General features: G+C 38.3%; 1 protein-coding gene across 1 annotated transcript in view; it reads left to right on the forward strand.

Moving 5' to 3' along the window:
• OGDHL (oxoglutarate dehydrogenase L) overlaps positions 1 to 22,062 on the forward strand; it is a 47,354-nt gene that overhangs the window by 7,993 nt on the left and 17,299 nt on the right. Inside the window, exons 3-15 of the mRNA XM_083866761.1 lie at positions 1,126 to 1,299; positions 5,342 to 5,444; positions 8,720 to 8,835; positions 10,472 to 10,626; positions 13,205 to 13,351; positions 13,929 to 14,019; positions 14,517 to 14,696; positions 15,074 to 15,202; positions 15,885 to 16,064; positions 16,682 to 16,834; positions 17,343 to 17,445; positions 18,051 to 18,179; positions 20,216 to 20,366. Coding sequence (XP_083722887.1) covers positions 1,126 to 1,299; positions 5,342 to 5,444; positions 8,720 to 8,835; positions 10,472 to 10,626; positions 13,205 to 13,351; positions 13,929 to 14,019; positions 14,517 to 14,696; positions 15,074 to 15,202; positions 15,885 to 16,064; positions 16,682 to 16,834; positions 17,343 to 17,445; positions 18,051 to 18,179; positions 20,216 to 20,366 — 1,811 coding nt within the window. The remainder of the gene's footprint in view (positions 1 to 1,125; positions 1,300 to 5,341; positions 5,445 to 8,719; positions 8,836 to 10,471; positions 10,627 to 13,204; positions 13,352 to 13,928; positions 14,020 to 14,516; positions 14,697 to 15,073; positions 15,203 to 15,884; positions 16,065 to 16,681; positions 16,835 to 17,342; positions 17,446 to 18,050; positions 18,180 to 20,215; positions 20,367 to 22,062) is intronic.

A 22,062-nucleotide genomic window follows, 5' to 3' on the forward strand; every position in this document is an offset into this window, starting at 1 on the left:
AATATTTTTTCTCATACATGCTTGTATTACATGATTTTGATTCTTTTGTGGCTTCTGTAATGCATATATTAAGTGATATTTTAAAAAGAATTGCTTTAGATTACTTTTTCTTTTTTTCACCACTTGTTTCTTTGAAATGTAATGGAAATCCCTTCCAGAAATTTATCCCTTGCAGTTCTTCTATTCCAGTCACAAAGATATGTCAGTTTTTAAATAGCTTCCTTTTTGTTTTCTGAAGATAGCCAACTGAGGGAAGTGTTTTACACAGATTTCCTTCTTTACTGAGTGTGTCTCATGTGTTTTGTCCCATTCTGTTAGCAGCTCTCTCTGTTGGCACTCATATCTCATACCATTCTAACCTGGCACAGAGACCACCTCATCAGAATGAAAACAAGATTTGGGCATATGTGAGGGAAGTAGCTTGTGTAAAAGAGCAGAAGGAAATAAAAGGATCTTTCGTTTGTTGTGATTCAGTTTCTGACATAAGTACTTTTCTAAAATTATGACTTGCACCAGAAACCAGGCCCATATTTTCTTTCATGGTAAGGTGACTTAAACTGGTGAGGAAAGGATCTTAGAACAAAAGTCTCGCTCAAAAAAGCTTTAATTGCTTTTAAAGTTTCTTCAAGAAAAGCTCTTAAGGACTGATTTTGATTTAGCATAATCAGTGACTGTCTTGAGGTTCCATAAATTCTATAAGTATCATTAAAGGAATGGATTAATTTAGTTTATTAAGATTCTTTGTTTTATAGGCTTGATAGCTCTTTACCAGCAGCATGATACTGTACCCATTCTTGGCTGCCTGAATAAACAGCACAATTCTAAAGAGCTGTGTGAATGGATAATATATAAAGATGCTTTACAGTCCTGTGTGCTGGAGAGTTTTCTGCTGAGCAAACTTGGTGTAAGAAATGAGAGGAAGAGTGTTCTGTGTAAATAAAACACACAGTTGCTACTGAGAGTGGGACATACCAGCTGTTTTTTTTTTTTTTTTTTTTTTGCTGTCTGTAGTGCTGTTTAACTCTGTCATGCAGTGACCTTCCATTTGCAGCTCGAAAGAGCTGCTTTGGGTTGGACTTTTTGAAGTAATAAATATTTCTCTCTCTTCTCTGTGTGCGTGTCCAGTCGTGGGACGCGTTTTTCCGAAGTGCCAACGCCGGCCAAGCAGCCCAGCTGCCAGCCCAGGTGGAGGGAAAGGCCTCATTCCTGCAGAGCCATGGCCTGGCTCCCACCCCAGGGAAGGCTGAAAAGGTTGTGGAAGACCACCTTGCTGTGCAGTCCTTGATAAGAGCATACCAGGTAAGTGTGTTTTGGGGTGTCTTGGTTTGGATAGACAGGTGTCTGCCAAGGAAGATTGGAGTCACCCTTGGAATGTAAGCCCCTCCCCCTTTTCAAATTATTATAAATTTGCAATTAAAAGGCTGTCAGGCAAAGATTTTGGGGATAGGTATAGCAGTTCTTTACTAGGGATATTAAAAATATAAATGTTGTAGTAAAAAAGAATGAGCAAACAAACAAACAAGGAATCCCAGAGAACCCTGACAGAGCCAGAAATACAACCTCACATCCTGTTGAGGAGGGTTTTGGGAACAGCCCAGAGTCAGCCCTCCTGGAGTGGCAGGTGTGTCCTGTTGGGAGCAGAGATGGTCCTGTGGAGCCAAAGGGGCCAGAGATGGGTCTGGTCTGCCTTTGGGAGTCCCCTGGGAACACCAGAGTGCCTGGGGACACTTGTGGCTCCTTTTTATCTGGGTGGAAATGGTTTGGCTCCTCCTCCCTGGGTGGAGCATCTCACACTGGGGTGATGTAATGTGTGATGTCATTGGTGACCTTTAATGGCCCATTAACAGGAGATATTCCCATGGGGGAGATAAGGAACACTGGGATGATGAAATGTGTGATGCCATTGGTCCATGAGCTTTAATGGCCCATTAACAGGAGATATTCCCATGGGGCAGTGGAGGAGTGAACAGAGATAACACACTCTGCTCCATCTGGTTTTCACAGCTGCCTTGGGAGGCAGGGGCAGACTGAGCAGAGATAAGGAACAATGCTCCACCCAGTTTTTAACCGCTGGTTTGTTATCAGAGAAGGCAGTTACCCCCTCCCTTCTGGAGTTACAACAGATAAAGAAAAATCTCCCCAGCTGAGCTTTGGCCACCTCTTTGTTTTGGTCAAGTCCTCTTAAGTATCCAACACTTAGTCTCCTTCATAACTTACGGGGAAAAAAAGTCTTTAAAGTAAAAAAGAAACTTTTTGCTTTTTTTTAATATTCTCATTTGTATTCTGGTCTTTACTGTTGTCTTGTGTCTGATCCAAAATGCCTTGAACTAGACAGTGTTTCTTCCCAGAATTGTGTCTAAACATGGAAGTGTTGGATTCTGACTGGGGTGATCGTCTGGTTGAGCAAAATCATAATTCAGATTACCCACTGAGCTGATGTTGGTTGTCTGATTTAGGCCAGAAGGACTTTATGGAGGTAGTGTTTTGTCCAAGTCTGCCTTCACCTCTTGGAACATTTGTACTACAATCCTAAATGTTACTGCCATTCTTTGAGAAAAGATGGAATGTACTTGCCTTCTCATATATCTAAGGTGAATCTTGAGATTCCTGATTTGAGCAGGGGAATAGGTAAAAAGAGAGAGGAGAAATGATGAATTAACCAGAAACTGAATTTTGGGAGGCTGACGGTACTGAGTTTGGATTAACTTTGATGGATTCTTTTTAGAGAGCTGTTCATCAAAATTGATTTTGTTTCACACTCTGATTTTTAACCCTTTTATTAAATTAAGAAATTAAGTCTAATTTCATTATTTTTCCTCTAAAAGAAGAAGGAATTTGAAAAATAGGACAGTGAGTTCTGTTAGATGTTTTCCAAATGAAAAAAAAGTTTAAATATTTTCGTTTAGACTTGTATTTACTGTCTTAGTTTCAATAAAAGGCTTAAAAATGATGTAAAAAAATCCCCAGAAATAATCAGCCCATAAAACTAGATCTGTTTTTAACAAAATATTCCACAAGTATTTTTTACATTAGTAACTTCCCAATAAGTTTCCTACAGTTTGGTTTGAGCAATCTGTTCCTCCCTGCCCTAAGTATTTTAAATCCTGTTTGGTATCATGAGAAGAACAGAAGAGGAATTTCTTAAAAAACCTTTTTCTGTACACATTGCGTTTTCACCATTGAGTTGGAGAGTTGTTGTAAAAGGGTAGAAATGTTTGTGAATATGAAGAATATGTGAAATATGCTTAGAAATAGATATAGAAAATAATGAATTTTGCAGTAAAAAATTGGTGAAGAAAATTGGAGAACGTTAGGCTGCTGCTTTGACACAATTTACTTGAAAATAGTTCAGGGATTGCCATTTTTCTCCCTGTATTTGTCAACTGATGGAACAGAAATGTCTGTAGAAATGGCAGGCACCCATGTGTCTGCAACAAACAGTCACAGAGGATTGCCTAAGGCAACTGTCTGCTTTTTAAAAGGTATTTAGTACCCTCTAAATTCAGTGTTGAAGGGGTATGATAATTTGTGACCTTCCTGTGCCTGATAATGAAATGAAATGGAGAAGGAGACAGAATTTTCATTTCTCAGACCTGTCAGTGTTTTATGGTTTTTGTGGTAAACTGCTCTGTGGTCTGTTAAGCTGGACTTTGAGAAGGCAGTTAATCTATTGCTTGTTCTTACAGAGAGCATTGGGAACACTGAAAGAAGGATTTTCAGTGGGATGTGCTTAACAAAAGCGAGGCCAGAGAAATCAAGGTCTAGTTTCTGGTAGTCTGTACTTGCATTCAGTCATATGGCATGTCAATACATACATTAAAAATTTCCATGTATGTATTTTCACAAGGTTGATCTCTGATTTTTGCAGATATTAGTATTTTCTGTATTGAGTGAAAGTAGCAGGACTTGGTAAAAAATACCTTGATATTGAGGAAAATACTGTCTTTTAGTTAAAGCCCAAACTGCTCCTGGAATAATATAGCACAGCATTTACTGATCTGCCTTTTTGGGTTTTGGCATTCCTGCTGATCTTCCTTTTCCTATTAATACTGACATAACTTAGGGAGGTGAATTCTTTCCTGTTGATGATGTTTGAGACAGAATTGTTTGCTTTGTTCCAGTCAGATAAACTTAGTGCTGCTGTAAACAGTCAGATGGCACAGATGTTGCTGTGGGCATCATTTGGCCTGTCAGAGTTTCATTACTAGTGATTCATGAGATGCAAAGAATCACAGAAGTCAAGCTGAGTTTACAGGGTTGGTAGCTCCAAAAAAGATGCTGCATTTCTGGTTTCTTATGACTGGAAACCATTTTGTTATAAATTCTCCTGCAAACATACAATAGTGGAACAGTGTTTTTACAGGTCCCTTCCATTGCACTTTATAATTTTGATTTTATTTTTCAGGGACAATTAGGATATTAGCAATGTGAATGAAATTCTACCCAAGGGATGCAATTTGTTGTTAAAAAGAACAATTATAAGGAGAAATTATTAATATATTCATCTATACAAAACTTTTAATGAGTTAATTTTGTATATGAGTCACACATAAGAGTCATATTAAAAATTGTTTTATATTTGTGACTCTCTGGGATCAATTAGCTTTTTCTTTTGTAGCAATGTTATATGATAATTCACTAGTTTATAGCAACTTGTGGCATGCATTAACACCAGTCACACTGATCATTGAAAGCTGGCTGAATTCCTCACTCAGTTTGTGTTCTTCAGTGTCTTGGCTATCAATTCAGATCAAATTTCTGAAAATTCATGAATGAAAATAGATGTTGTCAGATGCTGTCTGATGTGAAGCTGAACTCAGGAAGAGTGATCCCTTCACTGCCAGTATAAACCACTTCAGCACCCATCTGTTTTAAGTCAGCAATTCTGTATTTTAATATACTGCAGGTGCAGTGTATTAGTATATTAAGAAAGCAGGAGTCAGGCAAAAATACAAAATGAATTGGCAAATGGTGAGGTCTATGGGCTCATCATAGTTTCCTAATTTTACCCAGAGACTTGGAGTGTACTGTCTAGTAGCCTTCTTCACCAAAACTCCAGTGTAATCCCAGTTAAATTGTGTGTCAGACACAATGAAGATTATGTTGTAATGTGTAGTTTTTGATGGAGGTATATATGTAATCAGTGATATAATGCTTTTTTTTTTTTTTTTTTTTTTTTTGGGAAAACTTGGGGAATATGTAACCCTGTCATCACATTAGTGGTGTTTGCTTGTTCAGCTTAATGGCTGATACACAAACTGTGGACAGAGATCTCTGACTCTTTCCCTTTGTCTGACTTTCAGTGTGATTTCATTTTGCTCTTACTTTCCTCCTCTTCCAGATCCGTGGCCATCATGTGGCTCAGCTGGACCCCCTTGGAATTCTGGATGCAGATTTGGATTCCTTTATTCCATCTGACCTTATTACCACAATCGATAAACTCGGTGTGTAACCTCTGTGCCTTCTTGTTTGCAATGCTCATTTGTGTGTCACTGGACTGAGGTGATTTAATAAGACATTGCACAGATTCATAGAAAGGCTTGGGTTGGAAGAGACCTTTTAAGATCACCTAGTCCCAACTCCCCTCTATTGGCAGGGATGCCACATTTCAGGGGTGCTTTTACCTTTTCTGCTTGCTGATATCATGACATAGAGCCTTTGAGCATCTGTAAGGAGGCTAAAATTTCAGGACAATGGAATTTCTACTCTGAGATCACAGGTGAGGTTCCTATGAATTTATCTTCTGATGAATGGTTGTTAGAAATACTCTATAAACCCCCTCTATATTTTATTTTTGAACCACACCAGAAATTAATACTAATCAATACATTCTGATAATCTAAATTACCCTTACAGCATTACAGTTCATACTTGTTTGAACTGGGGACATCTGAAGGCTAGTCAATAGGGAAATCAAGAAATAAAGAAAGCAGGACAGAGGAACTTACGGTAAATTTCATACCAAATTTGGAATCTGATGTCTGATATTTATTACTTATGTCTATCTTGAAGAAGTCTCTTTGAGGTTATCAGAAGAAAACATGGAAAGGATAGAATTCTTTACCTGTGGATATAAATCCAATGGTGATTATATCTTCTATTATAAACTTCAGTTTGCTGCTGAAAGAGTGTAGTGCACTGGGGTCTGCTTTTGCAAAGGTTGTTCTCATTGTTAGGAGGGCTTGTGCCTGAGAAATTGGCACTGATCAATTTCTTTGCCTCTCTCTACTTGAATAAAAAAACACCCGATTGATTTTTCTCTGCTCTTCAATCTACCTAGTTTGTTTAAAATGTGGTTTTCTACTTGATGAAGACACCGAATCAATTTTTCTTTGATGTGTAGGGAAGCTTTTTTCGATCAGACATAAAACATAGTGCAGGAAGTAAATAAAACACTCTTTGCTTAATTTTTCTGTAAGCATATCTCCTGCCTCTGCTGCTCTGTTGTGTATTTCTGGTGTAGGGAAAGAAATAATTCTGATTGTAAAAAGGAAGTGGATTCCTAAGACTAAACAGAGAGAGGTGCTTACACAAACTGAGTCTTCTCTCTGAAGTTTGTCAGCTTTAATTATAGAAAAGTACCTACTAGAAAACACATGGGACATTTACTGAGCAAATATAATTAATTTGGAGCATAGGTGACTACTGGCACGTCAGTACACATTTCTTTAAACTCCACAGATAATTTAGTACAGGGTGTTGTGAATGGTCAGAAGGCATCCACTGAAGTCCTCATGCCCACAGGAAAAACATGCCAGACCTCTGAATGAAATGGGGGGATGTGATTGAGGAGATTTCAGTTTGTGAAGGGAAATCTCACAATTTCTAACCCAATCTTGGCACAGCTAAAATAGAGGAAGATCTCAAATGCCTATCTTTGAATATTCCAGGCAGGAAATTTATGAGAAGTCTTAAGCAGGGCAGAAATATTTGATTAATATTAATTAATATTTGATTTTTCTGTGCATTTTCTTTGTCCCATCTTCTGGTTTCTTTTTTGAGAAACCTTGTGGTAGGAAATTTCTTCTAAAAATGAGAATTGCTTCTAAAAATGCAGATAGTTACAGGTGTGCCTACTGCATGAGTCACAGTACAGAATTGCTTTCAGAATTTCAGTAAGGTTGTATCTCTTTAAACACGAAGTGATGCTTCAGTAAGTGTGTGGTGCTGTGGTACAAAGCACAGATGTTCTGTGTGTGCCCAAATCGCTGCTGTACGTGTTCTGGTTCATGCATGAGAGGACATCAAGAGCCTTTGAAGTCTGAGGGAAAGTCAGCAAAATTGAAGAAGTAAATGCTTTGTTTCAAATGACACTAAAGGCCCTGTCATCCCCTGTGTCACTCTCCCCTCCTGCTGGGAGAAAACCTGTTATGATATTGAAAAGGACAAGTAGTGGTATCTATGTTTTTGGGGTTTTTTTTGCCACTCCAGGTTTGACATTTTAATATATTATTGAAATTTTTATTATCACCAAAATCAACATTTTAAAACAAAAACTTGTTATTTACTGACAGTGCTGTATAGTGGAAGTGGTAGCAACGCAGTCCTATGGCCTGTCTTCAACTCTTAAGTGCTCTTATTATTTCATCCTTAATTTGCTGCTTTGCTTTTATCTTCAGAAAAGTCACTTAACATTCAAGCAACTTATTGATTTAAGAGTTATGTGCATGCTGTGGTATCAGTGTTGAAGTGGGTATCTACAGCTTATCTGGAACCATGATAAAGAGTTCAAAATTAAAAATGGAGAAGCTGTTTTTAATTTTTCAAATATTTTTACATGTGTAGGAACATATGTAGTTTTAATGTGTGTGTATAAGATTCTGTAACTGTGGGTAATGTGTATTAGAAGTGCTGTTCCTTTGCTTCTTACAGTTATAAGAAACTGTTTTTCCTTCCTTCATTTATCAGGTTAAAGTTAAACTTTATCATACAAGGCCTTTAACTTGCATTGATACCAGTCTTTCAGTCTCTTCTGTTGTGTATTTTGGCTTCTGAAACTGCAGAATAGTGAGGTTAAATATTTTCTTAAGTAATATTCTCTGCCAGAACAAGTTTAGATATGTCCAAATCAAGATGGGTCAATGTGGTTAAACAAGTTTTAGATTGGGGTGTGGAAATCTGTGTATTTTATAAGAGGTCACTGCCTGGGGGCTGTACAGGTCATTACACAACTATTTCAAACTAATTTCTCTAAAAGGAGAGAGAAGGTGAATAGAAATACCTTGAAAGTTCTTCAGAGTGCTTGTGCAGCATTTTATTGAACCTGTTGTGAATTTCTTTGTTTATCTATTAATGTAAAATGCTTCCACCAACTGGTTCTGTTGGTGAGAAGGGATTCTCTTTGTGTTTGTTGCTCATGACAGAGTCAGGTATTTTATTAAATAATGAGCTGCAAGAAGTAGTATGGAAAATTGATTATGTGTCTTAATATGGTAAAATATAAAAAAGGCTTGGATTATTCTAATTTCAGTTGTTTCATCTGAGCATTTAAGAGGGAATCAAATAATAACTATTAAATTCAAACACTCTTTTTAAAATCCAGACTAAAGTCCATTTTACTAATGGATACCTTCAAAATAGTCACACTTTCAATTTTTAATCTGGTATCTTCTTTCTTAATGCTGCTTTATTAAATATAATTGTCACTGCTTGAAAAACAATGCTGGTTTTCTTTTTGTCTCCTGTCCTGCTTTGCAAATCAATAATGTGCCTGTTGTAGGGTTTTATGGTTTGCATGAATCAGATTTGGACAAAGTCTTTCAGCTGCCAACAACCACCTTCATAGGAGGAAATGAGAACAGCCTTTCCTTGCGAGAGATCATCAAACGCCTGGAGGTCAGTGGGACTTGTTTTAATTGTTTTCTTTGCCAATTCTTTTCATTCAGACCGGAGTGAACTTTTTCCAGGTGTCAGTCACAAACCCCCCCCCCCCTTATCATTTGCCAGGTATTAATAACAACAACATTAAAAATAACCTGTGCACTATTTCTAGAGGTAGCAGCACCGCTGGTGCAATTAGCTGGATAGTGGAAATACGTAGATTAAGGATGAATATAAAAGAGGTGAATAGGGTGGAATATTAATGCCAGCCCTTGTTCTGGAAAGAACTGATATTGTTCAGGACACTCAGGGGTTGCTTTCAGATCCTCACCTCTAGTGGGACCTTTACTTGAGGAAAAATATGGAGGCTGGGTACCAAATTCATGAAAGCCCAGCTGTGGCTTGTAGACTGTGATGGTCCTTGTTTTCCATCCCAAGTCTTTTTTCTAGTTTCATTATCTGACAGGTGACATGGTTTATGGCATAGGAAGTCATCAAAGCTAAAATAATTCAAAGAAAACCTAATTTGAAGGAACAAATATCATTAGAGGCGAACTCCAAATAGCAATGCAGCAAGTAGGAATGATAATGAATTTGTAGACTGTCGAGTGAGTCATTGTTGGATATTCCCAGGTGCTTGACTTTTACATTGGCTTAGCTGAGGCATGGCAAATTGTTAAACCACATTATCTTCGTTGTGCATTTGAGCTCTATATTTGATTGAGGGGATTTTTGTTTGTTTTTGCACTTCTAGCTTATCTGTGTAGCAGTAATCCTTAAAATTGTGATCTGCAGATAAAAGAACAAAATCAATTGCAAAATGTAAAAGCCTGAAGGAACTGATTTGTGTTAAGGAGAGATAACCCTCTGCTTTCCTCTTCTCTCTAGAGCTTTAGATTTTTTTTTTTTTTTTAATAGAGGTTAACATTCAACTCCTTAAAGGCAGTAGAGAGCACACACTATGGTTGGGAGTAGTTTTGTCTCAAACTCACAGTAGGTCTTACTTCTGTTGACTTGTATGTCTTTTAGACATATTTTTTCTAATGAAATAATCTTTCTAAGATAAGAAAAGGAAAATTTTAAAAATTAACAAGGAGATAAAATTTCTGATGTGTCTATGCATTTCTCCATGTCCTTTCTCTGCTCTCAGCTGCTTGGATTATTTTTTTCACATTTCCAGGTTTCTGAAACTTGACAGTTACCAGATAATTTGCATTAGGCTTCATAGCTGTCTTCTCCCTGACTTTATTTCTTGGTTTAAGGTGACATTTAAAAAAGACGTGAGAAAAGACACAAATTTTGATGAATTACTTGAAATCTTTGCTGGTGCATCTAAAGAAGAGTGTACTATGCCTGTGAAATGCGCCAGTCAGTGTAAGGCAGGTTTGTTGCCTACTTTGAGTGTAGCACCAGATGAGAATCTTCCATTTTAAAAACTTTGAAATGTTACTTCGTAGAGAAAACTTTGTGATACAAAACCAGATCCAGTAAACAATTTATTCATTTATAGAATTACTTTGGGAAAGATATTGTGTAAGAGGAAGATGTGAGAGCTTTCAGGAGAATAACAGAGAATATAATTTTAAAAATAGATTAGTTTCTTTGTACAATTAGCTCCTAAAGGTTCTCTGTGGGTGTTTTCACTTTCTAGAACACCTACTGCCAACACATTGGCCTGGAGTTCATGTTCATCAACGATGTGGAGCAGTGCCAGTGGATCCGTCAGAAGTTTGAGACGCCGGGAGTTATGAAGTTCACAAATGAGGATAAAAGGACTTTGCTGGCGAGGCTGGTGCGCTCAATGAGGTGAGCTGGGCTGGGCTGGGCCTCTGCTCTGTGCCTGCTGCCTGGGGGAGCTGTGGGATCTGCAAGCTGCTGATGTAGGGGGGGCAATCTCACTGCAATCTGGGGTACAGGTGGGTGTAGTTAACCTGGCTGCCCTATCAAAGGAAAAGGTGTGCTATGAGGAATCTGTCAGGGTCCCTGTTGTGACTTAGTCTGATATCTTAAAAGGCCTTTAGTGGCATGCCTCGCACTGTTTTCAGTGGCTTGAGGAGCTGAATTAGGAAAAAGTTTTTTCAGCACACTAGTAATGCACATTTGTGTTTGAGATTTGTAGCCTGTTTCAGGAAATAAGTGTCAGAACAACGTCGGTGTGTGATTTCAAGTACTGTTTCTGCCCTTTTCATTTTGAGATGTGCTAAGATATATTGTGCTGTTGCACAACCTGGCAGCAGCAGTTTTGGTATCTACAGTAAAAGAAAGCACATTTGGAAATAGCTTATTGACTGCTCCCATTGTGGCTATCTGTGTGGAAATACTGTGATCCCAGAGATCGAATTATCCTCTTGCCCCTGGCACAAGGCTGCTCAGACGCAAGATTTATTTCAGTCCCTGCAGTCTGAAACAGTGTGTATTTCCTTTGTTAAACACGAGAATCAGAGATTTGTAAAGGCACACTTTTTGGTTAAGATTCTACGTTCAGAGACCTAAAAATGAAGTGCTCATTGGAGGTGTCAAAAGATATTTTTGCCAGATGTTTTGTTTGCTGGTGTTATAATGTCTCATTAAAAGTTTCATTTAAACAGAAACAAAAAATGACACTCAATGATCAAGTGAATATTAAGCTTGAGTAAGTTTGTTTAACAAGACCCTCAGTATGAACCATCTCCATTTATCCTAAGACAAGAATTTATGCTTATATTCCTACCTAAGCTGTGGACAGATCTGGGGTTTCTAGTGGCATGAAGGAACCTAATGTTCATCTTCTGCCAAATTAATTGTCTGCTCAACAGGGAAGAAAAAAAAGTTTTACAAAAATTTCTATCCAGCTATCTTTAGAGTGCTTTTTATTTTATTGTCTGAAAATGACCCAGGAAAAAGGTCTGGTTTTGTGGAAAGATGGTTGTCCTCTTGAGATTTGTGGCTTTGTAAAGCAGGTTTTCATTGCTTTGCTTAAGATTCTTTTTAAAAATGTTCATTCCAAGAACTACAGAATTTAGGTACTTGAAACTGAATTTTAAAGTTGTATTTCTCATGCCTTGTGGTTTTCACTGATAGGTTATTGAACAAAGGGTCATTTTAAACTCCTCCTTATGTAAAATACTCATTATATATTTCTGAGCTACTTTGTAATGCATTAGTAAAGATGTGGAGCCTGGGCAGGGTCAAGTATTTCCAGATCAGTCCCTTCTGAGAGCAGCCAGCTTTCAGCAGATGTTTTTCTCTCTGGGTACTGAATGTGTGCAGTGACAGAGGCTGGGGCTCTGTGTCTCCTACTGCCACATGGGGCCTGGCAAGGTGTGCCTGTGAAATACTGCACATTTAGTGGCAGATTGCCTCAAGTAATGAACTTCCTGCTTGTCCAGTACTGGCTGAACTTGCTGCTGCAAAGAGGAAGAAATCAGTGTGTGCACTGCTTTCCTTCACCATGTGGGACCTGCTGTTCACTTGGCACAGCCCTTTCCCTTTATATAAAAAACTGGCATAGCCCCACAGACTTCCCTGAGGAAATCTGGCAGAACAGCTCAGTTGAGGGTCTGGCTGGATTGTAAGGTGTTGATGGGTGAGCCAGGAGAGATTTTGGCAACAGTTCATATCACTGCCTTTAGGACTTCAGGATTCTAAGCGAGGAATAAGCTGAGTATTAATGGATTATGGCAGTGTTAGGGGGTGAGGCACTGCACAGATGATGTAACCAGTACAGTTACTTCCATGCAGATGTATTTTCTTTGCCTTTCCTATCTCCAAGCTTTACAATGTATAATCCTTTCACTGTTTGTTTAAAAGGTACTTTTTAACCACTCTCATTGCCTCTGGCCCAAATGCATTAAAGAATAAAAGAGCTTAGAGCTGTCAGGGATTGACATCATTCTGCTGCTGGAGCTGAGGCAGAGACACCAGTGTCCTGCTTCTTGGCCCATTCCTGAGTGTTACATCACACAGTCTGAGGAGCCTTGCTATTGAATGAGACCTGTGGAATGGCTGTGTTTTCTACTCTGGTTTTTTTACAAGTGTTAGAAAATACAGGTTGTTATATTTTTTTCAGTTCATAGAGGAGACTTCTTTGCTGTCACTCTGTTTTCCCAGTGCTCAGATTTGTGTACATGAGAACTGAGTGTAACTTGAGAAGTGAAGGGGATTCTCAATTGTTTTAAAGTCCTAATAAATAGTTTTTCAGATGGGGGAGAAAGAAGACTAAATTCTCTCCTCTGTTTCCCTCCCTATGTGTGACTTAATTCCAGAGGCGTATAACTTGTATTCACGGATGTTTTGAAACAATTTAATGTAACTTTATTTGCTATAAGATGGGAAACAATAAATATTTGCTACATTACCTTAGTACAAATAATTTCTCTCATTTTTGTGTTTCTTTTTGGCAAAGATTTGAAGACTTCCTTGCTCGCAAGTGGTCTTCTGAAAAGAGATTTGGTTTGGAAGGATGTGAAGTAATGATTCCTGCACTTAAGACCATCATCGATAAATCCAGTGAAATGGGCATCGAATATGTTATAATGGGAATGCCTCACAGGTAATGCCAATGGAAACACCCCAACAAATGGGCTTAGTGTGGTGGGACAAGTTTTGGGTTTGAGAATTTTATTTAAAAAGTAGGTATTAGAGAGATTGAGGTAGGCAGAGTGAGTCATAACAAGTAATGGAAACACAGAACTCTAACAAATGCCTGTCAGTAAGAGGCTACAGGTGTCCAAAATAAATGGTAGAGAAACTGTCTTCAGGATACTTTGAAGCTGCAAACAAATGTGGCAGCAGCCATGGTGTCTCTGCCATTGCACAGAGTCTCTAGAGCTGGGAAAGCTTGGTGAGGTAGATTGAACTTACTTTTGCAGTCTGCCTTAACTGATTTATAATGTGATTATTTAAAGACTGCTAGATAGCTACAACATTCACTTGTGCTCTAAAATGAGGGAATGCATTGGAGGAAATTTGTAATGGGAAAAAGGGTTGAATTAAGGGTTTCAGGCTCTAAAGTTTGAAGAGAACATTTGCAAATTTCTGACAGGGTGGCTTGCAGATTTTGTAGGCTTTATACTGTTGACTCTGTTAGTACTATTTTTGAGACATAACTGTGTTGGGAATTTTCTCAGAGGTCGGCTGAATGTATTGGCTAATGTAATCAGAAAAGAGCTGGAGCAGATCTTCTGTCAGTTTGATCCCAAACTTGAAGCAGCTGATGAGGTAAGATGGTTTTTCATTAGATCTGTATAAAGAGGTCAACATTCAAGATAATTTTCAGTTGTTTTGGTCATGGTTGCTAAGAAAACAGCATTATCAGCTGCAACACCTTCTTTTCTAGTTTGAGGAACATATTTGGTGAAATTTCTTGACAAATTTAAAAATTACATTATACTTGTAACATGCAGAAGGTCTCTCAGGAGTGACTGTAGATAAAAAAGTTGCATTTGATGGAGTTCATAACCTCTAAGCATGTTTTAGATGAATGAAGAGAGTATTTATATGCTGTAAGTATTTATTTGACATTTGATGACAACAGTAAGATAATAGAATAGGAACAGTGTCCCAGTCTGAAATTATGGTGTCAAACTCATAGTGCACACTGATGCTCAGGTAACCAGATGCATTTTTCAGGCTGAAGCATGAATTTTGAGCCCAGTGAATCAGATGGTGCAGGTCCAAATGACATTTCTGAATTGTGATTACGTCTTCCTTGTTAGGGATCTGGGGATGTAAAATACCACCTGGGAATGTACCATGAGAGGATCAACAGAAAAACAAACAAGAAAATCACTCTGTCCCTGATGGCTAACCCTTCTCACTTGGAAGCAGTTGATCCTGTTGTGCAAGGCAAAACAAAAGCTGAACAGTTTTATCGAGGGGATACAGCAGGGAAAAAGGTAAAGATTGTTTAATACAGTAACTTCTAATGGTTTTCGTGGTATTTCCAGTAAAAATAGTTTGCCAGTAGTTTCATGTCACAGAATCTTCTCTTTTTCCTCCGTCACAAAAGGAATGTATCACCTGTTGAACTAGGTAAGATTTCTGACATGAGACCTCAAGGGTAACTTCAGGAAGTAGCCTTGAAGCTTTATTTCCTTTGCAAAGTGAGAAAAGGCAGCAGAATGCTGAGAGATTTATGGTTTATTATAAAATTACTGTTTTATTTTATAAGCACTACAGAAATACGGAGCCAAGAAATCCTGCAGAGAAGCTCAAATTGCAGCTTTCCTTTCTAATATATGTGTGGATAAGTGTGTACAATTCTTCCTCTTAGGTTATGTCCATATTATTACATGGGGATGCTGCCTTTGCAGGACAGGGAGTGGTTTATGAGACATTTCATCTTAGTGACCTCCCATCCTACACCACAAATGGCACTATTCACGTTGTGGTCAACAACCAGGTAACAAGTACAGCCTTTTCCAATCAACTTCTCTGCTGAATATTTGCCCATCTGTCTCTTTTTGTTGTTTGCTATTAACTGGGTTCCTTGCCCCCTCTGATTTTATTAGAATGGTTGAGATATTTCTGAAGATGATGCTGGTATCAAGCAACTCTTGAGTGGATAATATTTTATCACCTGCATGTATTCCATTCAATTTGTAATACTTAATTGGATTAGTCTTGTTGCCCTGAATTTTCTTGCTTTTGAGTCTTTGAATCTTGGCAGCATGATTCTCACACAGCTTCATGTAAACTATATGTATTTTTAGAATTTATCTATGTGTTTACATATTTCTTCTCTAGGAAGAGAAACGTAACTGACAGTGATGTTCACCAGTAATGTTCATAAAATTGTGACCTTTTTGGCCAATCTCTGGCCTTCTGTACAAAGTGTACATAAGTAGATAGAATCAGAAATTAAATTAAAACTTTCACTGCTTGACCTGCTGCTGCCTGCTTGTCTTTAGTGTCTGAAACAGTGACATAGGCTTGCTTTGGTTTTTAAGGGAGCAAAAAGAAGCTAGCTAGCCAAAATAAAAAGCTGATCCTGTTGCTGTGTGGATGACTATTAAATGCCACCTTCAAAACAGAGTAGGGGGAAGTGTCCAAATTATTTTAATAGAAGTTTCTGGAACTTTTAGATTGGCTTCACCACAGACCCCCGTATGGCCCGTTCCTCTCCGTACCCCACTGATGTTGCTCGTGTGGTCAATGCTCCCATTTTCCATGTGAATGCTGACGACCCTGAAGCAGTGATGTACGTGTGCAACGTGGCTGCAGAGTGGAGAAACACTTTCAATAAGGACGTGGTCGTTGACTTGGCAAGTCTTGGTTTTCTGAACTTTTCATTCTGTGCATTGTGTACTACTCTTTATTTCTTCGTGAAACCTGAGAACTCTGGCAGGTGGGGTGTTAGGAAGATGCTAATACAGAGTAATCCCTGTTGGTTCATGACCTTAGGCTTTATAAGGTCAAGCCCCCTGCCCTTTAACCAAGATTGGACACCTGCCCATGTAAAACCCTATAAAATGCCAGGTTGAGCACACCCCTTGTCTTTGGATGCAGCCTATGATCTGATGCATTAAATCCTATCTTTGGGCTATTCATCATACCCATCTTGTTTATTAACAGCCAAACTGGGATTGGGGTTGTGGGGACTCCCCTGCCCCATGACACCATGGTGACTGAATGGGGACCTGAGCCCTGGCCTTCCAAGGTCTCATGTTTCCACAGCTTAAAATGTCCAGTCAAGGAACAAACTTGATTTTAAAGGCCTTTGGTTTCCTCACTTTAAAAAAACCAAACAACTAACATGCCCACAAGAAGCCACGAATGCTTTTTATACAATAAACCTCTTAAAATCTCTGTAAAACTCTGAAATGGAAATATTCCATTTTACATTTTTCTTTATCAACAGAAGCAATCTTTCCCTTTGTAGGTTTGTTACCGCAGGAGAGGGCACAATGAGATGGATGAGCCCATGTTCACCCAGCCCCTGATGTACAAGCAGATCCATAAGCAGGTGCCAGTGCTGAAGAAATACGCTGACAAACTGATTGCAGATGGGACTGTGACACTGCAGGAGTTTGAGGTACACACCAGCAGAGTTAGAGGGAATCCAAGGAATTGTAAAGAGAAAGATCCAACTGTCACTGTATGCTGCCTGCTTGAAAACTTTGATGAGTCTTTACCCTTTGACAATCTGTGGTTGAATTTGGCTTGTATTTTCATGTAAAATGCTACTGTTGTAACAAAAGGACTGGAAGTGCTCTGAAATAATTAAAATATGTTGCACATAAAAAATTGATTTCAGTTTTGTCTCATTTTAGAGCAATGCTTGCAGCTTCAGCTCTTGGTACACTCCTCTGTAACACTTGTCCAATGAATGAAATGATTTGTCTAAAGTTAAATGATTTATTTAAGCATTTTCCTGGAAGGCAGTTTGATCCTAGATAAATTTAATTTTATTTATTGGTATTATTGTAACTAAATTTTCTCATGGAGTTAAACAGCTGGTTTTATCGTGCTAAATGAGAGGTGTCATCTGTAAGATATAAGGCTGTTATGTTTATCCATTTTAAAACCTTTTTGTTCTACAGGAAGAAATTGCAAAGTATGACAGAATATGTGAAGAAGCATATACTAGATCTAAGGATAACAAGATCCTTCATATCAAGCACTGGCTGGATTCACCTTGGCCTGGTAAGGAGTGTCCTTTCACTTATCCTGATGTTGCTCAAATGTGCTTTTGAGTCCAAAATCTAGGATTTAAATAGATTTTATCAGACAGCATTGCTTTAAAATGGAATATGTGACCTTTGATTTGTCCCTGTTAATAGTAAATGTAGCATTCTGCCAGATAAACTTGAAATAAATGCTTTTGTTAAAAAAATGTGCACAGTAAGCTGTGACTTTGAAAAAGCCATTTTCCGGTTTGGCAGAGAAGTGTGTTTCCTGTACTGTTAACTGTCTGGGCTATCAGAAGAAGGAGTATGTCTGATGTTATTTATTCATTTATTTATTTTTATTTGAGGGATTGAGGTGCCACATGCCTTTTATTGGCTGCCTCTGCCCACATACTTGGACTTCACAGGGAGTGAAGGCAGAAACAAAATAGATCATTGTGTGTCTGTAAGATCAGCTTCTGCTGTCATGGACACAATCAAAAGTATTGTTTCTGAGCAAAAGGGGAAGAACTAGGCTTAGTATGCTGCTTAGAATGTTACTTGATTTGTTGAGTAAATTGTAGGCAATATACATATCTCCTAAGCAGTCCTTGAACATGTCACCAAATCCTTTCCTGCCAGGCTTCTTTAACGTGGATGGAGAGCCCAAGAGCATGTCTTGTCCCCCGACGGGCATTTCGGAGGAGCTGCTGACTCACATTGGCAACGTCGCCAGCTCAGTGCCAGTCGAGGACTTCAAGATACACTCAGGTCAGCTGAAGGCTTTGCATCTCCTGCTGGCTTCGTGTCTTGCTCCATTTCAGTGTTTCTGTACAGAAGTTCTTCTTGGGTCATTTCTCAAAGAGGAAAATGCCTGTGACTTTTTTTACTTTGACTCTTCCACTCTATATGGGTGAGAAGAATGTGACATTTAAATTCCTGCTGCTTGTTCTCAGCATAATGTTCTTTCAGTGTCACACCACTTCTGTTTCATACTTCATTAAAATAGATTTTCCTCTGAGGGGAGGTAAAAGTCTCTTTGCAACCTTAAGTTAATAATTCCTTTCATTTTTGCTTTTTTTTTTTTTCCAAAAAGTCCTAGATTTTGTTCTGAAAAGATTCAGTCCTCACTTTGGCATCTATTACAGTAAGTGCTGTCTCACTGGGGAGCCCCAGCACTGTGTCAGAGATCTGATATAGTTTTATTTCCTGGGCAGGTTGAAATCCAGCAACTATTGGGAGCAATAACCTTCTCATTCCATGGGGAAACATGGAGAGACCCTTGGAGACCCTCTCCATGGGAGACCCTTTGCTTAGGGATCTTTCTTCTTGTACATACTAAAGATAAGGAAAGAAGAGCTTGTTTCTCTTTAAAATCTCTAAAGAGAGAAAGCTAATCCTCTCTAGAGTCATCCATCAAGGAATAAAATTTGTCTTCTTTAAATATTCTATGTGTTTATGTTCCTTTGGGAAATGAAACACAAGTAATGATGGTAGGTCATTCTCAGTTACTAATTGCAGGCTTGTTGAGCAGATACAATTAATGGATAAATTTGACTCTTCTACACATTTGTTGTGACACTGATAAATGAAAAATTACAGTTGCCCAATAAAATTGAGTATTAGACATTCTAATTAAAAAGGTAAATTGGTCTCTTGTTAGTAAGCTGATTAACCATTGACACTGGGGAACACTTACCAGTATATAAGGTAGATTTATGGTTCAAAACAATCATGGTATGCTAGATTCTTTTATGCAGTTTAAAAGGTCATGAGAGAGAATTTGGGGAGAAATAGGAGAGAAATAGAAATTTGAAGTACTTTGTCCTTTCCCTAGAACGAAATGGCTTAATATCATATAGTCTTGCAACAAACATTGGGAAGATTATTTTTTTATCAAATGTTTAGTATATTCTAAAGGGAAAATTTTCAGGATTTTTTTTTTTACTTAAAATGAGGCAATTTCAATGAGAGTTTTATTTGGAAAGAAAGTGGGGTGTTTTTCTGTAAAATTGTGGAAAGAAGGGGAAGGGAAATATGGTAAAATAACATATGGGACTTATTTTATGGGACTTAGCTTACCAAAATCATCAGTGTGGATGTGAAAATAAGATGCTGTCAATTGACAGTGAATACAGGAGACCTGTGGCCTCAAATCTGGAAGCACCTGTGTGCAGCTGTGAAGTTTTTGTTCCCTTTGAAAGTTACAGTGTTGTAACTTGTGTTTTGGCTCAGGAGGTTATAAAATCTTCACTGAAAAGTCAGCTGTTGGTTACCAACTGAAAGTCCATTGGCAGCTGCTACAGTTTTTCTATTATTATGACACTCATGGTATTGATCAATCCAGCCTTTTTTCACTGTATAACATCTCCAGAAGTGCAATAAGACAAATGGCAAGAAAAAATGAGAGAAGGAAGGAAGAGAAAAATTCAGAAACTAAATTGCTGTTTTCAGTCTCTTATAAAACAGTACTTGATGTTAGAGATGTGAAAATAAATATTGAGGAAGAAGAATTTTGCCGTGGGTCTTTTTAATTGTCCTCAGTAGTTTCTGACATAGTCAATCTTACTTTCTTCTTCAAAAACAAGGTATGAACATTACACAGCTGTTTGCTTGGGAAGCAAGTAGTTTTATTTCTCCAGCAGTTCAGTTCTAGAAGAACAGTTTGTAGACCTGATTTAGTATCTGTATTTAGCTTAGCCACTGGGGAAGGAGAATGGTGAATGTCATGTGTACAGAGAATTTCTCTGAAACAGAATTGTTCATTTCTGATCTTCATCTTCATTTCTGATCTTTATTCCATGTAGGACTCTCTAGGATTCTGAAAGCCCGCTCAGAAATGACCAAGAACAGGCTGGTTGACTGGGCCTTGGCAGAGTACATGGCTTTTGGCTCTGTTCTCAAAGAGGGAATCCACGTCCGACTGAGTGGGCAGGACGTGGAGAGAGGCACTTTCAGGTCAGTACTGAGATAAATGTTAAATGTTCTCAAAACTGTTTTAAAGAAACAACTTGACGTTTGTTTAAAAAATACAGTCTTCTACAGGGAGGGGGAAGTTGGGGCTGTTTCTTCAGCATTAATCTGAATGTTACAAGTTCTAGCAGACAGTAATAAGCAAATTTCCTGTGTGTCTGTAAGCAGCATTTTAAAGCATAATATTTAAGCCAGAACAAACACTTTCTACTTTCTTTTTCTGAAAAGCAGAAATGGTATCTTTCCCCCTGATTTCTAACAAAAAACTACAGTTGCATTCCATCTAATTGCTGAGGAGAGAGGATACTTGCTGCAGCAGATCCTGGGTCTTTTAAATACAATTCCAGTAGTGGCTGGAACAAGTGTACCCTGTGAACAAACATGTTGCCAGTTGGTGAGGCTTTTAAAGTCAATGAGGTCCTTTGTGCTGAGACTTTTAATGCCTATGGGGCATGTATGAAGGCAGGATCTCATCACTTGGTAAAGTACATACAGTTTGTGCCTTACCTGATTCTCTGTAGAGTAAAATGCTAATGATGTATTTAATTGAAATCCTTGATGTGATGCCAGTTCCTGGGGTGAATGCTGCACTGTGCTCCATTGTAAATGCTTGCAGAAGAGAGGAATAAATGTTGGTGCCTGTCTTCTCTGGTACAGTATTGGTTAGAATTTGGGAAGAACTGAACATACTGTGTTGCCATAATAGAACAACACGATGGGGTGCTTTCCTTATTTTGGAGCTTCTAAAGTGATGTCTAGATAACAGTTCATTCTTTCAATATTCCGTGTGATGACTTCTTCCTGTTTCAGTCCTCAATATTATCAATAGATAGGAGCTAGATAAAGCTGCAGAGAGAAGCACCAGACTCCTTCTCTTGGAGACAGAGTCTTGAGGATAGAGGGTATCAAGAGCCTTGGTTCTGTACTGGTTTGATGTCAGTAAATCTGCCAATTGCACACATGCAGATTGTGTGTCTGTATATTTCTGGCTTGCCATCTATGCTCATCTTAATCACCTTTTGCTGGGGATATGCAAAACTTTGTACTCAAGAAGCTTAACACTTATCTAGGTCTTCTGTAGTTGGCTTAATGACAAAATCAAAATTAGAGTGGCAAGAATTGGTTCTGCTAAACAGCTGCCTGGTACGTGAATTTCCCTTTTTCTCTACTTCCCTCCCTGTGCTGCTCTTCAAAGGTTCAGTCTTTTTTTGGCTTTACATTGTTGAGTTCTAGATAAATTTCAGAGGTTTTTTGCTAGCATTCATTATAGCAAAGGGAAGTGAAAAAGATTCAGAGTTCAGTGTTGGCAGCTCTACAACACACAGTGTTGTTACCAGTACAATAACTGGCCTTATGTTAGCAGTTGTAAAGCTGGACATATTGCTGTGATTCACTCAGTCTGCTCAGACAGTTAATGGATTGCAGTAATTACTTCAGTCATCTCTGTTTTGGTAGTATTCCTTGGTGCCCCATTCTAATGCTGATTAATGGTGTTCTAGAGAACTGTAAATGGTGCATGTGAGTGGAAATAGCAGGAAAGAGGATACAACTCCTTCAAGTTTCATTGCTGGAATTAGATTAGATTACATTTTTTTCCATTAAAGATGAACAGTTTTTTCAAGGAAAATACTAGAATTTGTGAGGAAGGAAGAACAAAATGTTTTTAATAACAATATTGTTC

Source organism: Zosterops lateralis (genome assembly GCF_965231275.1).
Source record: "Zosterops lateralis genome assembly, chromosome: 8".
Classification (NCBI taxonomy): Eukaryota; Metazoa; Chordata; class Aves; order Passeriformes; family Zosteropidae; genus Zosterops; species Zosterops lateralis.